The following is a 22,928-nucleotide window of genomic DNA, read 5'->3' as shown; positions in this document are numbered from 1 at the left end:
CAGAAAAGTTGGGATGGGGCATGTTTACCACTGGGTTACATCACCTCTACTTTTAACACCACTGTAAACTTTTGGGAACTGAGGAGACAAATTGCTGTAGTTCTAAGTGAAATGTTGCCCCATTCTTGCCTGATATACAATTTCAGTTGATCAACAGTTCGGGGTCGCGTTTGTCATATTTTGCTCTTCATAATGCGCCAAATGTTTGAAATGGGAGACAGATCTGGACTGCAGGCAGGCCAGTTTAGCACCCAGACTCTTTTACTACAGACCCATGCAGTTTTAAAACGTACAGAAAGTGGTTTGGCATTGTCTTGCTGAAAGAAGGAAGGCCTTCCCTGAAAAAGATTTCGTCTGGATGGCAGCATATTGCTCTGAAACGTGTATATATCATTCAGCATTAATGATGCCTTCCCAGATGTACAAGCTACCCATGTCATGTGCATGAATGCACCCTCATACCATCACAGATGCTGGCTTTTGAACTGTGCACTGGTAACAAGCCGGATGGCCCCTCTCCTCTTTAGCCTGGAGGACGTGGTGTCCATGATTTTTTAAAAGAATTTCTACTTTTGATTCGTCAGATCTCGGGACAATTTTCCACTTCGCCTCAGTCCATCGTAAAAGAGCTTGGGCCCAGAGAAGGGGGTGGAGTTTCTGGATATTGTTTATATCTGGTTTTAACTTGCATTTGTGGATACAGTAATGAACTGTTTTCACAGACGATGGTTTTCTGAAGTGTTCCTGAGCCCATACAGTGATTTCCACTACAGACACGTGTCTGCTTTTAATGCAGTGTCACCTGAGAGCCTGAAGATCACAGGCATCCAATGTCAGTTTTCAGCCTTGTTTCTTGCATACAGAATTCCGTCTCCAGATTCTCTGAATCTTTCAATTATATTATGTACCATATATGATGTGATCCCCAAATTCTTTGTAATTTTACACTGAGGAACGTTATTCTTAAACTGTTGCACTGTTTGCCTACGCAGTCTTTCACAGAGCGGTGCACCCCTCCCCATCTTTACTTCTGAGACACTCCGCTATATTTTTATGTCCAATCATGTTACTGACCTGTTGCCAAGTAACCTAATTAGTTTTTTTTTTTTAGCATTACACAATGTTTTCAGTCTTTTGTTGCCCCGTCCCAACTTTTCTGAAACGTCTTGCTGACATCAAATTCAAAATGAGCATATATTTTTCAAAAAACAATAAAATTTCTCAGTTTCAGTATCTGCCATGTTGTCTTTGTACCATTTTTTCAATGAGATACAGGATTTCCATGATTTGCAAATCTTCACATTCTGTTTTTATTTATGCTTGACACAGTGTCCCAACTTTTTTGGAATTGGGGTTGTACATCCTATAAAATGTACTGTATTCCACAAATTAGAAATACAGGGCAATTGTGTATGAGATTAGTGAATCATTTTATAGCAATATTTCTAACAAAGTGGATTACTGAAAACCTTCCCAAACCATTGGATAAAATTAGCGACAACTGCTGTCAACTTGGAATTTATGATTCCACACACCACATAATCACATTTATGATCCCGACTTGGACGACGCATAGAACATAATAAACGAGAACTACACTTGTAAACATATGAACACAGAATTCATGATTGCAGCAGCTCTTACCTGTGATTTTATACTGCACAAGCCCGCTGTCTCCGGAGTCCACGTCAATCGCTCTCAGAGTGAACAGAGTCACCGGCTCTTGGTTTTCTGGCACGTCAAGACTGTAATACACTCTGCCAAATGCGGGTCTGTTGTCATTCTCATCCAGCACTGTGATACGCACTGTGGCCTTGGCAAAGTGAGACGGAAAACCGCTGTCTTTGGCATAAACTGTTTAAAACAAAGATTAACATGAAGAGGTTTTTTTTTCCCTTTTTTTTTTTTTTTGCTTCATCGTTTGAAAGAATTTCCTGCTCACTTCCTGCAGCAGCTGTGTTATGACATTAAATTGGCATAACTGAACACATTTTCAGTCATGAATTAAGCAATTACATGCCCGTTTGGCAATTGGTGAAAGAAGAGCCAATTTTTTTCTTCACTATAACGCCGTAAACAAGCAATTTTCTCTCAGTACCTGTCACAATGTAGTTCTCTTTGGTTTCCCTGTCCAGGGATCTGGTGGTTGATATAACACCTGTCACTGGATGGATGGTGAAAACATCATCTCTCACTCCTCCGTATGTCACTATGCCATTGCTCCCTGTAATAAAAATAATAATTTTGATTTATAGACCACTTTTGAAAGAATATATATATATACATACACACATACAAACATGACATTACAGGCATTGAGCAGATACTCTTATCCAAAGCAACATACAACATACCAAGAGTGACTTGGGGAGCAGTTGGGGGTGAGGCGCCTTGCTCAAGGGCACTTCAGCCATACCTGCTGGTCCAGGGAATTGAACCAGCAACCTTTTGGTCCCAAAGCTGCTTATATATTTAACAATTATTCCACGAAATCGAGTCGCACATGAGCTGATAGCTGAGAGGCACGTAGCGGAGAGTTGGCTATAAGTCATGTACGACGAGATTAAGTGGACTACTCATTTTATTCTTTCCACATTCACTGGATTTTGAGAAACAGAGCATTTCTATTTTCTCATCTCATCTCATTATCTCTAGCCGCTTTATCCTGTTCTACAGGGTCGCAGGCAAGCTGGAGCCTATCCCAGCTGACTACGGGCGAAAGGCGGGGTACACCCTGGACAAGTCGCCAGGTCATCACAGGGCTGACACATAGACACAGACAACCATTCACACTCACATTCACACCTACGGTCAATTTAGAGTCACCAGTTAACCTAACCTGCATGCCTTTGGACTGTGGGGGAAACCGGAGCACCCGGAGGAAACCCACGCGGACACGGGGAGAACATGCAAACTCCACACAGAAAAGCCCTCACCGGCCACGGGACTCGAACCCGGACCTTCTTGCTGTGAGGCGACAGCGCTAACCACTACACCACCGTGCCGCCCATTTCTATTTTCATTTTTTGCAAATTTGCTAAATAAAAACTTGATACAAAATGTCTGACAAAATCATTTCTGCTTAGCAGACACGTGACAAATTGCATGCATGTGTTGTAAAATATTCAAATTTGACAAGATTTGCATCAACAGTTGATCAGTGAAAACACATCGTATCAAAAAATTTCAATAAAAACTTCAAACTTTTCAAGTAGAGTTTTTATTTCGTTCTCAGTTGACTGAGCAACACGCGCCGCCATTTTGTTTTTCTCTACTCATGGTATATGAGCTGATATCCTAGTAGGAGGGTAGCCAATCAGAGCATGCAATATCCAGTGTATGAGGATATAGTTTAAAAAAATTAGATAGATAGATAGATAGATAGATAGATAGATAGATAGATAGATAGATAGATAGATAGATAGATAGATAGATACCAAAAAAGAGGCAGTACTTTCAATTAAATGCCAAACATATAAATTCATGTTTAAAAAAAAAAAGTTCAAATAATGAAAAAACCTTAAACCTGACTCTTTCGGCTTTATCCGTGTCTCTAATCATTGCTCTCAGGGACCATGCCACAACTGCTGTTTGTCACGAAACGAATAAATCCAAGTGCTGCGCTGGATCATTTTTTATTTGTTGTTTATATTGTTGCATTAGCAGTTGGCTTTACTGGCCTTCTCCTTGTTTTCTGGATGCCGGGTTGCGTGCTAAAGGCAAACAATCTGGCAGAGTATCACCTGTTATGTGCCCTAATCGCTCCTGGGGAGTGAGTTTATAATCCTTCTGTTTTATTCGCTCCTGAGTAAGGCCTGGAGAATGCAGCCCTTAACTCTGCCAAATCCATTACCACCAATTAAAACCAGCCGCTGATATTCACTTGTAGCTCAAGCAAGCACGACAAAAATATGAGAGGAAAATGATGCAAATAAACAAAAATGCTTGCTCCATGCTTGACAAGAGCATGACAAACCTCCAACATGATGCAGAGGAGGTTAAATTGACAGCAGCTGAGCAGATAGTGTGGTTTATGTTAACATGGGTCAAGGAACAGGACGTTTATTAGATACTGGTGAGAAAAATGTTTACAAAAGGCCATGAAACTATCCAGGACAATAAGACATAATAATGACATAGCTACATCAAGTGGTACGGTATGTGTTGCCGGAATGGAACATTTCTGGAAATAATTAAATTAATTATTTGTTTAATTCAGTATTTCTTTAAATAATGCATAGTAGTGAATAATTAACAGTTATTCCACAAAATCGAGTCGTACATGAGCTGAAAGCCGATGAGGCGCATAGAACCGAGTCGGCTATAAGCCATGTACAATGAGATTGAGTGGAATAACTGTTTTATTCTATCCACATTCACTGGATTTTGAGAAACAGAGCATTTTTATTTTTTGCAAATTCGATAAATAAAAATTTTATACAAAACGTCCAACAAAATAATTTCCGCTTAGAAGTAAACAAACCGGAGAAATGACAGTAACAATTTGTGAAAAATGCTACAATAATAATTCTTTAAAAAATAATTTTAAAAAGATACGTTCTTACAATCAAATACAACCCCGATTCCAAAAAAGTTGAGACAAAGTACAAATTGTAAATAAAAACGGAATGCAATGATGTGGAAGTTTCAAAATTCCATATTTTATTCAGAATAGAACATAGATGACATATCAAATGTTTAAACTGAGAAAATGTATCATTTAAAGAGAAAAATTAGGTGATTTTAAATTTCATGACAACAACACATCTCAAAAAAGTTGGGACAAGGCCATGTTTCCCACTGTGAGACATCCCCTTTTCTCCTTACAACAGTCTGTAAACGTCTGGGGACTGAGGAGACAAGTTGCTCAAGTTTAGGGATAGGAATGTTAACCCATTCTTGTCTAATGTAGGATTCTAGTTGCTCAACTGTCTTAGGTCTTTTTTGTCGTATCTTCCGTTTTATGATGCGCCAAATTTTTTCTATGGGTGAAAGATCTGGACTGCAGGCTGGCCAGTTCAGTACCCGGACCCTTCTTCTACGCAGCCATGATGCTGTAATTGATGCAGTATGTGGTTTGGCATTGTCATGTTGGAAAATGCAAGGTCTTCCCTGAAAGAGACGTCGTCTGGATGGGAGCATATGTTGCTCTAGAACCTGGATATACCTTTCAGCATTGATGGTGTCTTTCCAGATGTGTAAGCTGCCCATGCCACACGCACTAATGCAACCCCATACCATCAGAGATGCAGGCTTCTGAACTGAGCGCTGATAACAACTTGGGTCGTCCTTCTCCTCTTTAGTCCGAATGACACAGTGTCCCTGATTTCCATAAAGAACTTCAAATTTTGATTCGTCTGACCACAGAACAGTTTTCCACTTTGCCACAGTCCATTTTAAATGAGCCTTGGCCCAGAGAAGACGTCTGCACTTCTGGATCATGTTTAGACACGGCTTCTTCTTTGAACTATAGAGTTTTAGCTGGCAACGGCGGATGGCACGGTGAATTGTGTTCACAGATAATGTTCTCTGGAAATATTCCTGAGCCCATTTTGTGATTTCCAATACAGAAGCATGCCTGTATGTGATGCAGTGCCGTCTAAGGGCCCGAAGATCACGGGCACCCAGTATGGTTTTCCGGCCTTGACCCTTACGCACAGAGATTCTTCCAGATTCTCTTAATCTTTTGATGATATTATGCACTGTAGATGATGATATGTTCAAACTCTTTGCAATTTTACACTGTCGAACTCCTTTCTGATATTGCTCCACTATTTGTCGGCGCAGAATTAGGGGGATTGGTGATCCTCTTCCCATCTTTACTTCTGAGAGCCGCTGCCACTCCAAGATGCTCTTTTTATACCCAGTCATGTTAATGACCTATTGCCAATTGACCTAATGAGTTGCAATTTGGTCCTCCAGCTGTTCCTTTTTTGTACCTTTAACTTTTCCAGCCTCTTATTGTCCCTGTCCCAACTTTTTTGAGATGTGTTGCTGTCATGAAATTTCAAATGAGCCAATATTTGGCATGAAATTTCAAAATGTCTCACTGTCGACATTTGATATGTTGTCTATGTTCTATTGTGAATACAATAGCAGTTTTTGAGATTTGTAAATTACTGCACTCCGTTTTTATTTACAATTTGTACTTTGTCCCAACTTTTCTGGAATCGGGGTTGTACTTTTATTCCATATTTTGTAGCTTTTTTTGTATTTTTTGGGGTTTTCTTCTTCTTTAGGGTCTTTCTTTGCAGTTGCTAAACCAACTTAAATATGCATTACGGCCACCGACTAGGCTGGAGTGTGGAACAGGAGATATTGGAAAACAAACAAACAAACAAACAAAACTATATTCTTTTAGCTATTTCTATTTCTTTTAAATGCTTCACAATTTTGAGGGTTTTGTCTTTGAGTAGAGTTTTTATTTTGTCCTCAGTTGGTTCAACAACACGCACTGCCATTTTGTTTTTCCCTACTCACTGTATATGAGCTGATAGCTTAGTAGTAGAGTAGCCAATCAGAGTTTATGGTTGCTCATATCCAGTGAATTTGGATAGAATAATATGATTTATGAGGAAATGTAATTTAATAAATTATTAATTAAAAAAGGCAAATTAAATTAAAAGAAACCAGGATATTAAAGGCTTACGTCTTACCTTGGTCCAAATCTGAAGCTGAGACAACCAACACAGTGGCTCCTGCTGGTTGGTTTTCAGTGATGGAGGCTTCATACACACTGTCTTCAAAAACAGGAATTTCGTCATTCACGTCAATCACCTGCACCGTCAGCTGCTGAGTACTGGACAGCCGAGGGACACCGTGATCCTCGGCTACTACAGTCAGATTAAACTGGGCTTGCTCCTCACGGTTAATGGGCTTCAGGATAGAGAGAGACCCTGCGGGAGAGCGGAACCATGCTGAGTTTCTCAATGCACAACAACTTAACAGCTTATGTAACTACCATAATGAGATTTCTTTTGCAATCATCAGTCAATAACATTGTTTTCTGCCACTTTAACACAGAGCATAATGCTGATCCCTATTTGCATGTTTCTGCACGTAGTTAGCTGCTTGCATGCGATACTCCTTGCCACATTCATAAAGTTAAAAGTACAGATGGTGAGCCAACGCCTCTCTGTGGTGCACAAATAAGATGAGAACTCAAGGATGGCTAGACAATAAGGAAGGAAAAAAAAACATCTCCCCACATTGAGCTTTCCCTACCTGAATGTGAATTATTTTGCCTCTGTAACAGCCTGCAGTTTATGAGTTTTTTCCACAGTGCTGGGAGGGAGAGAGCAAACACGAGCTCAAGACACGCAACAGCATTGCCTGCCGTGCCCTGCTGAAATCAGGGCTACCCTTGCCTGGGTTCCCAGCATAGCACGAACAGCTATTGATCTGATCTCTATTTCACGCTTTTGCACAACCCACCACACCCGTTTATCTGAGCAGCGGTAATCAGGGTCACTGGAGGCTGTTTTGATTCTGGTTTTTATTTCTAGTGAGTCTCTCGCTAGCAGTCAGCTAAGATTCCCCTGAGCCATTAATCTGGTTAGAATTACCAGTTCAAATAGATACAGCCTCTCTGACTCCGTCATGATCCCTCTCAGAGTAGAGTCCGCCTTCATGGTCAGGCTGGGTTTAATGCTGGGAAAGCTTCCCTTTTGGAGGAAAAATGCCCATCTTCAAATGAATCCAAATGCATTACATTGAGGTACAGGCAATACAGTTCGTGAGAAGGGAGAGTGAGGATGCTATAATTTGGAAAAAATGTTTGAAAAAGAAAGGGATTGTGGTGCAAGCAGGGTCTGAACCCACATGGCATACAGACCCCTGCACATGTTTGAACTGTTTCCATATTTGTGCAGTCTTTTGACTTGTTCGTTCAGTGCCTGGTGGAGCTCACAACAAAGCCCGCCGCAGGAGAGAAACATGCCTCTCTGTCTGTCGGTTTGTCTGGAAATAAACACGCAGTAAATAGCTACCAGCAGTGTGGGGCATGATGTCGACTGCTCTCTGGTCTACATCATGACATTGTACCAGTGATATAATACTCGAGTCCTGGACTTGGACTTTTTCCATGTTGATGTAGAAATGCACTTTAGGTTGTAGGATTTTAACATGGACATTAACATTTTTACTGAATTTCACATGTTGTGATGTGTAAAATCCAGTGGCTTGGATACTCAAACTTTTCACTTTTTATAGAGTTACAACTTGGAACTGAAACGGATTGAGGTATATTTATATTTATTCTATTCACATTCACTGGATATGAGCAATCATGCGCTCTGACTGGTTACTCTACTATTAGGCTATCAGCTCATATACCGTGAGTAGAGAAAAACAAAATGGTGGAGCGTGTTGCTGAACCAATTCATCTCATCTCATTCTCTCTAGCCGCTTTATCCTGTTCTTATCCTGTATCCTGAAGCAGCTTTTAGCTACTATGCAGTACAGCTATGGAACCAACTGCCAGAGGACATCAGAAATGCTCCTGCTGTTGGCAGCTTCAAATCTAGACTAAAGACCAAGCTGTTTTCAGATGTTTTCTGCTAAATTATTAATATTGCCATCTTTACATGTTTTAAACTCTTTACTTTTACAGTCTCTCCATGTTTTAAATTTTACTTAACTTTTATTCTATTTTATTCTGCTGTTTTTTTTTAAATTGAACTTTTATCTATTTTATGATTTTATTTCTACTATTGTTTAATTCTTATTAATTTTCTTCCCCATTTATTTTATGTAATTTTATTTTCTATTGTTTACTGTTTTGCTTTTACTTCTGTAAAGCACATTGAACTGCCACTGTGTATGAAATGTGCTATATAAATAAACTTGCCTTGCCTTGTTCTACAGGGTCGCAGGCGAGCTGGAGCCTATCCCAGCTGACTACGGGCGAAAGGCGGGGTACACCCTGGACAAGTCGCCAGGTCATCACAGGGCTGACACATAGACACAGACAACCATTCACACTCACATTCACGCCTACGGTCAATTTAGAGTCACCAGTTAACCTAACCTGCATGTCTTTGGACTGTGGGGGAAACCGGAGCACCCGGAGGAAACCCACGCGGACACGGGGAGAACATGCAAACTCCGCACAGAAAGGCCCTTGCCGGCCATGGGGCTCGAACCCGGACCTTCTTGCTGTGAGGCGACAGCACTAACCACTACGCCGCCCCTGAACCAACTGAGGACGAAATAAAAACTCCACTCGAAAACAAAACCCAAAAAATTATCATAAGTATTTAAAAGAAACAGAAATAGCCAAAAGAATATAGCCCCCCCCCATCTCCTGTTCCACTCCAGCCCAGTCGGTGCCGGTAATGCACCTTTAAGTTGGTTTGCCAACCGCCAAAAAAAAAACCCTAAAGAAGAAGAAGAAACCCTCCCAAAATACAAAAAAAGCAAGAAAATATGGAATAAAAATATTTGATGGTAAGAATGTATCTTTCTTTATTTTCCAAGAATTATTATTACAAATTGCTCCTGTCATTTCGCCGGTTTGTTTCCATTCTAGGTGGAAATGATTTTGTCGGATGTTTTGCATAAAGTTTTTATTTATCGAATTTGCAAAAAATAAAAATGCTCTGTTTCTCAAAATCCAGTGAATGTGGATAGAATAAAACGGTTATTCCACTCAATCTCATCGTACATGGCTTATAGCCGACTCTGTGCTACGCACCTCGTCAGCTATCAGCTCATGTACGACTCGATTTTGTGGAATAACTTTTATTGAGATCTTGTTGCACCAGATAATGTAGAGGTTTCACAGAAACTGGGGTGAATATTTAAGCAACCACGACTTTTACAGTTTTTTTTGTTAAAAAAAAACAAAAAAAACAACAAAAAAACAACTATATTGAATACTTGGAACTTGGGTGGCACGGTGGTGTAGCACTGTTGCCTTACAGCAAGAACGTTCCGGGTTCGAATCTCACGGCCAAGGGGGGGCCTTTCTGTGAGGAGTCTGCATGTTATCCCCGTGTCTTCGTGGGTTTCCCGCACAGTTCAAAGACATGCAGGTTAGTTAAAATACACAGCCACTGGGTTTGCACAAGCCAGTGCGTATTTAGCACCGGTCCCAAGCCTGGCTAGACTGGGGAGGGTTGCATCAGGAAGGGCATCTGGTGTAAAACCTATGCCAAATCAAATATGCGGAACAGATCCGCTGTGGTGACCCCTAACGGGAGCAGCCAAAAGAAGAAGTAGAAGATTGAATACTTGGGGCTTGAGCTAGCTGTAAAGCAAGATGACTTCAGATTGACTTGGACTTAAGAGAAAGTGACTTGACTACGAGACCGTCAATGACAGCGTAGCTCACTCCAGCCTCGTCTAGTCCAGAAGGAACGATCTAAAGTGGGCCACCTTGCGCAATAATTGTTGCAAGCTATATACACTATATACAAGCTATATATAGAAGCTATATCCACCCTAGGAATACCAACCTATTTGCCAGAAAGAATCGGCAAGGAATTGACTGGGAAGAAGCGATTTTTGTTGAACTGCTCATTAAGACTTAATTAGTCCATAACTTCATTAATAATTGTAATTGAGGAAATCTGGGTAGAAGTTATATGCACCCTAGGTATCCCTACCTTCATGCCAGAAAGAATCAAAATTGGTGAAGAATTGAGGGAGATGAAGCAATCTGTGTGGAAACTGCTCGTTAGGGCTTAATTACTCCATATCTTCATTATTAATTGCAATTATGCAAATTTGGGTAGAAGCTGTTATGCAGCCCGAGGCAGACCTACCTTCCTGCCAAAAAGAATAAAAATTGATAAAGAATTGAGAGAGAAGAAACGATTTTCGTGAAATGTGGATGACGGATAACTGGACGGATGACGGACAATACATACAGTAATGGCATAAACTCATCACCTGTCGGCCAGATGAGCTAACAAGACTGTAGTGAACATGCGCAGATATACAGGTGTACACACAGTCACTTTGACACACCCAGTGAGGAGTCTGAGTGAACATTTGGGTCAACACCTGCTCAGCAAGGACCCCTACTGAAAAGCTGAACATTATGGCTGAACGTCCTTCCTTCCTTCCTTCTCCCCTTTTCCACACCAAGTGGTGCATCGGGGGCGGCGCCGATCTCCGTTTCACAGCCCTCAGCCTCTCGCCTATTACATAGCTAGGGTTACAGAGGGGGGCTAGTCCTCTGGTAACCACGAGAGTTTGACTCCCTACTCACATTTGTATTGCAGCATGCCTTGCCAGATGGTAGTACTGTAGGTACCATTTTTATGATGGTCTTTGGTATGACCCGACCGTGAATAGAACTCATGATCTCCTGATTGAGAGGCGGACACGCTACCACTAGGCCACTAGCCGGTATGGCTGAACGTCACCAACACTAATCATATCACTTTCAAAGCATGTTGCATTACAGCAGTGAAGAAAAGTTTTATTTACACTGCACAAAAATCAATGATTCATTCATTCATTCATTCATTCATTCATTAGTAACAGTTTTATCTTGGCTAGGGTAGTGGCTCATCCTGGGTATCTCCCTGGAACACTGGGTATAAGGCAGGAGTACAACCCGGAGGGGATTCCAATGCACACACACATGCACACACACACACACACACACACACACACACACACACACACACACACACACACACACACACACACACCAGGGCTTTACATTAACTTTTTTGCTCACCAGCCACTGTGGCTAGTGGTTTTCCTGAGTCACTAGCCATTCAGCCTTTTCACTAGCCACAATTTTGTTGCCAGGAATTCGCAGTTTTTTATTCACCATGATACGTTAAAGTTCGGAAGATCTAGATTTAATTATGAATGGCAGCGTATAATGCATCTCTACAGTAGCACTCATGTATTCAGTGCTGTTAAGGTAGCTCCCTATATGAAGACATGCAACCAATTCAGACAAAAATATAAACCGAGTGTTCTGTTTATTGAACTCAAATTCAAGCCCCTTACAATATGAAATATCGTATAATATGAAAAATAACATTCAGTACAACTGAACTGATTCTAATATTAAAAGTCCAATTCAAAACATTTATCATTGAAAAACATTTGATGTTTTGATATGCAAGTATTATGTGTATTATCAAGTATTATTATGCATATTATGTATTATCTATTAATAGTGTGTGTGTGTGTGTGTGTGTGTGTGTGTGTGTGTGTGTGTGTGTGTGAACATGTGTAGAGAGAGACATTAAATGTCCTCATTACATTCATCATCAGATGAGTCTGAATGGTCCATGAAAAATGGTCTTCGTGACCTGAGGCTTCCAGCATGCTGTAAGTTGATAGCTGGGGCGGGTCAACTTCTTTCCAATCGCGTGAATGTTTCTAAACAGCAGCTCCATCCTCTCCAGCTCAGCCGACTTCATGACAGCCAGAGACTTGAAAGCAATGCTGTCCTGTAGTGAACCAGCCATCTTCGCCTGTTTTGATGTTATAGTACCGACGTGTGCATTTGACTTTTCGTGGTCCTTTATAGTTTTGAGTTTAAAATTGCTGGTGCCTGTCTTTGCCAGACTTTCTACAGTCTTCGCAGTATATGGTATTTTCGGTTTTGCTATGAACTAGCCAATCTCGCCCGAACTTCCATTTGTCATTGAACTGTCTTATCTTCCTATTAGCGTCTTGTTCATCTCCATGGCCGTAGCCAGCTATGAGGCCCCCGCGGTCCGGACCTCGGTCATTTTTAAGAGCTGAAAATACATTTGTACGCTAAATATTCAACTGGGGCGGCACGGTGGTGTAGTGGTTAGCGCTGTCGCCTCACAGCAAGAAGGTCCTGGGTTCGAGCCCCGGGGCCGGCGAGGGCCTTTCTGTGTGGAGTTTGCATGTTCTCCCCATGTCTGCGTGGGTTTCCTCCGGGTGCTCCGGTTTCCCCCACAGTCCAAAGACATGCAGGTTAGGTTAACTGGTGACTCTAAATTGACCGTAGGTGTGAGTGTGAATGGTTGTCTGTGTCTATGTGTCAGCCCTGTGATGACCTGGCGACTTGTCCAGGGTGTACCCCACCTTTCGCCCGTAGTCAGCTGGGATAGGCTCCAGCTTGCCTGCGACCCTGTAGAAGGATAAAGCGGCTAGAGATAATGAATGAATGAATGAATGAATGAATATTCAACTGGATAAAAAATAAAGAATAACATTAAAACGTCTCCGTAAATAGTGCATTGTTAATTATGTTAAACGTTGATTCTGTCTTCTGTGTCTGTTTCGTGCGCGCGGTTCTGAGACCAAGAACACAAACGTGAATGAGCGCGCGACTCGGGGGAGGAACGCAGTGCAGTAGACACGGGTTTTTCATGGTAACCATCAGCGCATTTTCATCAAGCTGTTAAATTTACATTTTCGAAGCAGTGCAGCCTGCCTTGTTTGTGATTTTAAAAATAAATCATTCGATAAGCCAAAGCAATAGAGGGGAAAGTTTCAACTTATGTTTGCCTTGGATAACTTTGCCTAAAACATGGTGGTGTATACTGATTTTTTTCCCAGAATTTTTTTTTGTGTGTAGGTGTAACGGATGCCAGATTGTTAATGTATCTTAGTTCCATAGGGTACATGGTTGGGGTATCTTTTGTTCTCATTGCTTGAGCCAGATCAAACCATTAAACAAGCTTAAATTATTCCTACTCTTGCCACATACATTTTTTTTTTTCAAAACTGATGATATTCAGTTCAAACACCATTAAAAGTAATTTCAGGAATAAATAGATCTCTTATGTGATGTGTAATTCTCCCTCTCATTTAAATATGTAGAAAATTTTTCTGCATGCGCTTTGCGGATCACGGACCTCGGTGATTTTAAAATGCTGCTCCGGCCCTGCTCATCTCTGCCCCTTTTTTCCTGAGCAGCAGGGTTTGAAACTCCAGCTATACGCCGCCACATAGTGCGCTTGTCAGTCGTCAGCAACTTTGTTGCTTCGTTCATTAACTGCAGGTTACCGTATCACTGATTTTATCTGAGACGTTAACGAACGGGGGCGGCACGGTGGTGTAGTGGTTAGCGCTGTCGCCTCACAGCAAGAAGGTCCTGGGTTTGAGCCCCGGGGCCGGCGAGGGCCTTTCTGTGTGGAGTTTGCATGTTCTCCCCGTGTCCGCGTGGGTTTCCTCCGGGTGCTCCGGTTTCCCCCACAGTCCAAAGACATGCAGGTTAGGTTAACTGGTGACTCTAAATTGACCGTAGGTGTGAATGTGAGTGTGAATGGTTGTCTGTGTCTATGTGTCAGCCCTGTGATGACCTGGCGACTTGTCCAGGGTGTACCCCGCCTTTCGCCCGTAGTCAGCTGGGATAGGCTCCAGCTTGCCTGCGACTCTGTAGAAGGATAAAGCGGCTAGAGATAATGAGATGAGATGAGACGTTAACGAACATTCTAAACAATTCTAACATGTTGTCAGAATGTTTATGCAGGTGCTCATGGGAGTTGTAGGCGCGTAATATTACATTGCAATGCGTTTATTATATCAGATGCCTTCAGAGAAAACTACAATTAAAATATATTGTCATACCACAGAATAAACCACCCGCCAAAGTTGCTAGTGGGACTAAAGTCATTACCCACCAAAACCAAATTTTACCCGCATTTGGCGGGTGGGCGGGTGCTAATGTAAAGCCCTGATACACACATTCACACATTCATTCCACACTGGGGCAATTTAACATCGCCAATCCACCTATTGTATTTCAGAGGTTGGGGGAAACTGGAGAACCCAAAGGAAACTGACACAGATCGAACATGTTAACTCCAGACAGACAGCAATTGGGAACTCTGGAGTGAAGGCAACAATGCTACCATTTAATACTACATTTACAGTAAATAGTAATTTAACAAGCCTGTATTGTGTAAAATAGGGTTAGATGCCAGGGTTAGCATGTCTTACCAGTATTGGGGTTGATGGTGAACTTGCCCTCAGTATTACCATCCTGTATGCGGTAGGACACGCGACCATTCTCACCCTGATCCGGGTCCTGAGCCATGATGTACAGCAGGACAAATCCCACCGGCTGGTCCTCCATGACGCTGACCACAGTTGGCGAGGTAAACACAGGGGCATTGTCATTGACATCTGTAATAAAGATCCGGGCTGTGACCTTCCCATGATGTCGCTGACTCACATCAAGGGCTGAATCAGTGGCTTGGACTACCAGAAGAAGAGAAGAGATGTTCTCATGATCCAGATTCTGACCCAGAGTCAGAACACCTGTACTGGGGTCCAGTAGCAGAAGGTCTGAACTGCTGGGCCACTGCTGAACAACAGAATAGCTCAGTTCACTGTTTGGGCCACTCCCATCCTTGTCAGCAGCCTGGAAAGTGTAGATAGAAGATCCAGGCTCCATGTTCTCAGGCACTACAATGGTGACGGGATCTTCAGGAAACTGGGGTGAATGATCATTGCTGTCCTGCACGTCAATCTCCAAAGTGACAAAATGGCTCCTGGGAAGTGTCGTGGAAAAGTCATCCACTTCAATCTGAAGTGTGTAGCGAGGTGCACGCTCAAAGTCCAGCTCACAGGCCAGGTATACGTCCCCAGTTTGGCGGTCTACTACAAAGGTTCCATCACGATCTGTACCGCCCACTACCGTGTAAGTGACCTGACCCAATTCAGGGAGTGATTGAGCGTCTGGAGTTCGCACAGATCCTATGACTGAGCCTGGCTTCGCTCCTTCCACTGGGTTAAACGAGATGGAAACCAGGTTGGAGGTGGAGCTCCCCTTATTCGAGCTAAGAACCTGCCAGAGGAAAAAAACAAAACAAAGCAAAACAAATATAACAAAATATTCTCTAATTATCTTTAGAACTGGATGATTTGTTCCATTTGATTTGAAAGGAAACAAGTGAAAATCAGTTGTTTGTGCCATTTCAAGAACTGCAAATAAAATCTCGTGGATGACATTTTTTTCTTCTTGTTTCACCATTAATAATAATAATAATAATAATAAATTTCTTGGCCATTTTACAGGCTCAAACAACAAGCCTTCTGGTGTTAATCATAGTTAATCAGATGGCTCGGCAACTGCCAGGAAAAATAACTATGGAGTAAAGAAAGCATAATCAAAATAGGAAATTGTTAGAACATTTAAATTCACTATAAGCCATGTTCTTTTACAAATTGGCGATTTTTATACAAAACTAATATCCAATCAGAGAAACTTCAAAGTATGCAGTCTAATGGGAAAACTGCACGCTTTCCAGTCCACATTCGTCTGACATGTTTTTATAGTTATGAGAATAAAACAGAAAACAAGGCAGATATACTATATAAAGAGCCACACATGTTCAAGGAATGACGTGCACGAGACCAGACGGTCAGACAGATGGGCAGACACAAGCATGAGTAGACAAACAAGCAGACAGACGGAGAGAGGATGTGTTGTCTGTTTGAGTTAGGGTCTGAGACTCACCACAGTGAATAAATCAACATGGGATCGCTCAAAAAATGTTTTACTTATGGCATTCTATTAGGACAGAAAAGATGGGAGAAGGTGTTTGGGAAAGACGGTGAGCTTTAGCCAGCAACACAGGTGCTCAGGAATGAACTATTGACTGTGACCGTGCTTAATTCCCCACATACACCTTCACTACACTGGCAGAAAAATGACTCGCATGAAGCCAAAAGCTCTCCTTAAACTTAATATGACACTGAAGTAATTAATTCCACATTAAGTCATGAATTCGCCATCGAGAACATGAACATGAGATCATTTCCTTTCGGAATTTTTAAACCGATGACATCCAAGAGACCAGACTTAATGGGCTCAGGCGAAGGAGCTTGCTTTAATCTGGTCGCGTATCAATTATCAGCCTCGGTCTTTGTTTTGGAACACATATGGGGAAAATGAAAAGCTTCAAAATTGCACACCGTCCGTCGGATTTTCCCAACATTTCCAAGCAGACATTTACTACTGCTGCTGTCCGCCGAGTCTGTTTCAGTTTAGCTCGTTCGTAAATCATTATCTTCATTAACAGTCTCAGGGATATTTAGTCAAGGAACTTTTTCATTGCTCACAGAGCTACTGAAAACTTCTGAATCAAGGGAGATGAGCCCAAGCACAGTTACAGCAACACATGTGAGAAATATTCTCTCGAATTCTCAAAAGTTTCACATGATATCATTCAAACAGTTGCGAACAACTGCTGGCATAAAAAAGGGACCCTCGAGAGTCAGCTACTGGTAAACACAGGGATGTGATTTGGGGCTGGTGAAATTATCTGAAAATTTTAGCCGGGGGTCTGGGGGCCGCAGGCCCCCAGCTGGTCCAGGGCAGCACCCTGGTGGGGGGACAAGGGGGGAAGCCCCCCGAAGCTCCTGGGTTTTGGGGTTTTCTGACTTAAAAATTGTACTAAAATGGCAAGCAAACACACAAGAAAAAACTTGTCATGATTAACAAATTCAAGCCAATTTAATGGTCAACATGCAACTCTGACACACACACACACACACACACACACACACTCTCGCTCACTCTCTCTCTCACTCGCGCGCACACACACTCTCTCGCTTGCGCACGCACGCACTCTCTCTCGCTCGCGCTCTCTCTCACTCGCTCGCGCGCTCTCTCTCTCTCACTCGCATACACACACACACACACACACTCTCACTCACACACTCTCTCTCTCTCTCACTCTCACACACTCTCTCTCTCACACACTCTCTCTCACTCACACACACACCCCAAAGAACCAGCGCGAGCAGGGCCCGCTAGCCCCGCGCCTTGGGACGTAATTCGCCCCGAGGCGAGCCGCGGCGCTCCGCTTAGGTTTCGTTTCTATCCCGGGCTCCAGCCCGACTTTGGACACTCGTAGCTCGGGCAGGGGAGGTCCCAGTATCCCCAAACTTGACAGCCAGAGACCTCTGCCCTCTCCCCAAAGAACGAAATCGCTGAACAAATGTCTCACAGTCTCATGTCCAACGTCTGTAGCAACCTCTTTCTCCAACCATTCCCAGCGGGACTTGTTTTTCACTATTCTGTCGATTTCTTTAACTCTATTTGCATCTTTACGCTCGATCACGGAGGCTGCCATCTTTCAACTCTGTTTGAAGCGAGCTTACGTAAAGCTATCTAACAAGCGCGTTCATTGGTTGTTACAGAGCGATGGGCCAATCACGTACCTCGTTTCATCTCAATGACGTAATTGCGTCTCATCTCATCTCATCTCATTATCTCTAGCCGCTTTATCCTTCTACAGGGTCGCAGGCAAGCTGGAGCCTATCCCAGCTGACTACGGGCGAAAGGCGGGGTACACCCTGGACAAGTCACCAGGTCATCACAGGGCTGACACACAGACACAGACAACCATTCATACTCACATTCACACCTACGGTCAATTTAGAGTCACCAGTTAACCTAACCTGCATGTCTTTGGACTGTGGGGGAAACCGGAGCACCCGGAGGAAACCCACGCAGACACGGGGAGAACATGCAAACTCCACACAGAAAGGCCCTCGCCGGCCCCGGGGCTCGAACCCGGACCTTCTTGCTGTGAGGCGACAGCGCTAACCACTACACCACCGTGCCGCCCCACGTAATCGCGTAAATGACGTAATTACGTCAATGAGATGAAACGAGGTACATGATTGGCCCATCGCTCTGTAACAACCAATGAATGCGCTCGCTTCAAACAAAGAGTTGAAAGATGGCAGCCTCCGTGATCGAGGCGTAAAGATGCAAATCCGAGGCTGCCATCTTTCAAACAAAGTCGGAACGAATAGGATACGAATGTGGATTTGAGGGAAAAATCGGAAACATTTTTTTTTCAAGTTTTGAGGTGAAAAAAGCGGAACTCCGCGAATTCGCGGAAAAATCACATCCCTGTAAACACATCTTTCTCAGGACATAAAATTAGTCTTTTTCTTGGCAGTAGATTCCAGGAAAGTGGCAGGCAGATAATACAAGCTGATTATTACTTATTACACCTCAGCACTGTTTAATTCAAACAAGTGAACAATATTCGACAACAGGCAGCTTTGACAGCAGTGCAGCCACATATCACAGGTTTATATTAATGCACTTGTTATTAATATTAAATATCATTTATTATTATTATTATTATTATTATTATTATAATATACAGGACACTTTTTCAATGGAATAAAAACACGTGTTCTATTCCCTTCTAGCAGGTTTCATTCATTTGGTTTGATAGCATGCAATATTGTTAGCATATCGCTTATCCTACATGTACTACGTCACTCTATCCAATGGAGAATGAGCATTGAATATGGTTTACGATATTGCATGGTTGTCAAGACAACACAACGTCACACGTCAGGGACGTAAAACTTCCACACTAGCGAGCGACTGTGACAATTTGTCAACAAACATGGCTGCCAGGTTTGCTTCATTAAATACAGAAGATTTTGAGAGAGGGCGGCACGGTGGTGTAGTGGTTAGCGCTGTCGCCTCACAGCAAGAAGGTCCGGGTTCGAGCCCCGTGGCCGGCGAGGGCCTTTCTGTGTGGAGTTTGCATGTTCTCCCCGTGTCCGCGTGGGTTTCCTCTGGGTGCTCCGGTTTCTCCCACAGTCCAAAGACATGCAGTTTAGGTTAACTGGTGGCTCTAAATTGACCGTAGGTGTGAATGTGAGTGTGAATGGTTGTCTGTGTCTATGTGTCAGCCCTGTGATGACCTGGCGACTTGTCCAGGGTGTACCCCGCCTTTCGCCCGTAGTCAGCTGGGATAGGCTCCAGCTTGCCTGCGACCCTGTAGGACAGGATAAAGCGGCTAGAGATAATGAGATGAGATGAAAGATTTTGAGAGAATTTTGAAAGAGAAAGACACGTTGAACACCCAAAAGGAACATGTATGCAGCATAATAATAATAATAATAATAATACTGGCTGGTTGTTTTTTTTCGTGGTATATCAGAGATATTCCATTCAGCTAGCATGATATTGAACTCATCTTCGAGTAGTGGAGTGGCATTGTGGGTAATGTAGGACACAGTTACATGTCGATGAAAGAAGTTCAAGCCAAATCTTAGTGCTGTAGCTTGGTTTCCCTGAGGATTCTGGGTAAAACACACTGCACTGGAGCTTACCTGTATTCTCAGAGTAGCTGTGGAGCTGCGAGGTGGTGAGCCACGGTCTGTAGCCATGACGCTGAAGGTATATTCAGGCCTCTCAGCATGGCTAAGCGGCGAGGACGAGTGCAGCTCTCCGGTGATGGGGTGCAAAGAGAAGCGTTCAGCCCTGAGACCTGCTCAGCATAATATGCAGTACAGACAGATTATTCCAGAGTCTGATTTCTTGGTTCACTGCAATGAAGATTTTGTCACTTTAATTATTGTTGTTTACTTATTTCCAATTTCCTTCCTTATTGTAAGTGGAAGCACAGACACACATGGACTAACAATAGTTATATCTCTTTGGAATAACGTCCATGCTGCTTCTTATGCCAGACTCAATCTGGACTCCATATGGGATTTCAAATCCACCATTCAGTAGCCATGATACATATTCAGAATAAGAGGTCACTTCAGATAGAAATGGTTAAAAGAGAATCGAGATTAAATAAAGTATATGGCCAAAAGTATGTGAACGCCTGACCATCACACCGATATGTGGTTCTTTCCCAAACTGTTGCCACAAAGTTGGACACAGAGAATTTTCTAGAATGCATTTATATGCTGCGTTTTTACAATTTCCATTCACTAGAACGAACAGTCCCTAACCTGTTCCAGCATGACAATCAGTGGCGGCTGGTGAAAAAAATTCTTGGTGGGGCTGGTGTGTGCCAGTAGAGTTCCCTGCCTAGTCCGGTATAAGCATTCAAATGAACAGTCAGAAAATGACAATTCCACAATAATAATTTAATTTCCTTCTCAAAATCAGCAGTTTCACAGATAAAGTAAATTAACAATTTACAGCTATATTAGGCTCCATTTATGCTTTGGAAAGGAACGGTTTCAAATACAATACAATACTCAAGTTCTTGAGAGAAGTTTACAGCAAGGGTGTGATTTCAGCTGAATCTATACAAATCAACTGTGTGTGTGTGTGTGTGTGTGTGTGTGTGTGTGTGTGTGTGTGTGTGTGTGTGTGTGTGTGTGAGAGAGAGAGAGTGTGAATGAGTGAGTGAGAGAGAGGGAGGAAGGTTTCTAAGGTGAGTGTGGGACTGAGTGAGGTGGTGTGTGTGTGTGTGTGTGTGTGTGTGTGTGTGTGTGTGTGTGTGTGTGTGTGTGTGTGTTCTGAGCTAGGTGTATTTCTGTGAAACGAGACAGTGAGAGGGGGAGCGAAACACAGTGTTGACACTCTTGTTGTGAATACAAACTATGACAAGAAAGATGTGTCATTATTGTCCAATATGAACCAAAAGTCTAGTTTTGAACATCAGAGAGAGAGAGAGAGAGAGAGAGAGAGAGAGAGACAGAGATGCATTTTCTGTAGCAGGGGCGAAATTTCCAGCGCCCCAAAACCATTAAATTCGGCGATGCTGATTGGCCAAATATTTATGATTTTTTCCCGAGCAACCATACACGATTGGCTATTCCGCTGCACTTCTGGGGCGCTTTGCCGAGCGTCCAAGAAGAGAAATGATACGCGTCTGTCGGTGGAAATTCACCATTGAATGAGAGTCAGTTGGTGGAAATGTTGTTTAAATAATTCAGATCGCATGTAGGCACACACTATTAAGTAAAACTGACATTGATAAAATTTGTAAAAATATATATCGATATATTTTATATTTTTTTCCCCTCCACATCTGGGAGGGCGGCGCCCGAGCGCCCCCTATGAGCCAGCCGCCACTGATGACAATGCCGCTGTGCGCAAAGCAAGCTCCATGAAGACATGGTTTACTAAGGTTGAAGCGGAAGAACTCAAGTGTCCTGCACAGACATCTAACCTCAACCCAATTGAACATCTTTGGGATGAATCAGAATGCTGATTGAACCTCAGGTTTCCTCACCCACCTAACATCAGTGCCTGACCTCAGTAATGCTTCTGTGCCTGAATTGAATGGGCAAATCCCTACAACCACGCTCCAAAATCTTGTGTAAAGTCTTCCCAGAAGAGTGGAGGTCATTATCACAGCAAATATGGAATAGGATGTTCAATAAACACATATCAGTGTGATGAGTTTTGTCAGGGGTCCACAAACTTTTGGCCATATAGTGAAAACTGGTAATGGGATCTCTCTTTGGAATAACTAAGTTTCCATGCGGCTGCTTCCAATAGGCTTAATTTTGACTGGATGTGAACAGTGGGAAACCAATTTTCAAACCAATTTTCAAAATCCCACAACCCAAATATTTTATATGGCACAGTATATTGGAAGCAAGATCCCACTGTCCACATTAAATGGCTTTTACCTGACAGTGAGTAGAAAACGGTCCCATTTTCTCCCTCATCTGGGTCTTTGGCAGTGACGGTGCCCAGTAAAACCCCTGATGGCTGTCCTTCCAACACCTACACACAGTAATATAGTAACTTCAGTCATTAACAGTGGCATCACCTGATATTATGACTTGTTTTACATAAACCATTATAAGAAACCTATATTGAATAATACATTTTATACTCATAAATTTACTCATAAATTCATAGATGGTACTCATTTACGCAATACTGCATAAGCAAGAGTGCGTTCATACTGAATATTGGCATGGCTGTGATTTGGCATAGGAATGAAACCGTAGACTGAGTGTCGTAGCTAATCACAGTCGTGCTGATATTTAGTATAAATGCACGATTGAACAACAGTTCTATAAACAAAGAAATTAATATCATGTAACTAACATTTCAGACACAGTATGGCCAACAGTTTTGTTTATTTTTGTTCTGTTGGCAGACATCCTGTAGATCCCAAAACTCACTGATAGACCCTCAACTAGATGGCATGCTAAGTCCACTCATTTTTACATTCCCTTTAGAGGTGCTTGCAGTGAAACTGGCTTCCCTTTTCATCTTCAGGGTT

The 22,928-nt window shown here is 42.5% G+C and overlaps 1 protein-coding gene across 1 annotated transcript in view; it reads right to left on the bottom strand.

The window, feature by feature from the left end:
* dchs1a (dachsous cadherin-related 1a) overlaps positions 1 to 22,928 on the bottom strand; it is a 204,711-nt gene that overhangs the window by 8,575 nt on the left and 173,208 nt on the right. Inside the window, exons 7-12 of the mRNA XM_060897709.1 lie at positions 22,324 to 22,420; positions 20,053 to 20,210; positions 14,896 to 15,745; positions 6,657 to 6,896; positions 2,099 to 2,224; positions 1,645 to 1,854 (exon numbers count right to left, since the gene is read on the bottom strand). Of these exons, the coding sequence (XP_060753692.1) occupies positions 1,645 to 1,854; positions 2,099 to 2,224; positions 6,657 to 6,896; positions 14,896 to 15,745; positions 20,053 to 20,210; positions 22,324 to 22,420 (1,681 nt within the window). The remainder of the gene's footprint in view (positions 1 to 1,644; positions 1,855 to 2,098; positions 2,225 to 6,656; positions 6,897 to 14,895; positions 15,746 to 20,052; positions 20,211 to 22,323; positions 22,421 to 22,928) is intronic.

This window comes from Neoarius graeffei, chromosome 17 (genome assembly GCF_027579695.1).
Source record: "Neoarius graeffei isolate fNeoGra1 chromosome 17, fNeoGra1.pri, whole genome shotgun sequence".
In the NCBI taxonomy this organism is placed as follows: domain Eukaryota; kingdom Metazoa; phylum Chordata; class Actinopteri; order Siluriformes; family Ariidae; genus Neoarius; species Neoarius graeffei.
The sequence above is the reverse complement of the archived record's forward strand: the minus strand, read 5'-3'. Positions and strand labels throughout refer to the sequence as shown.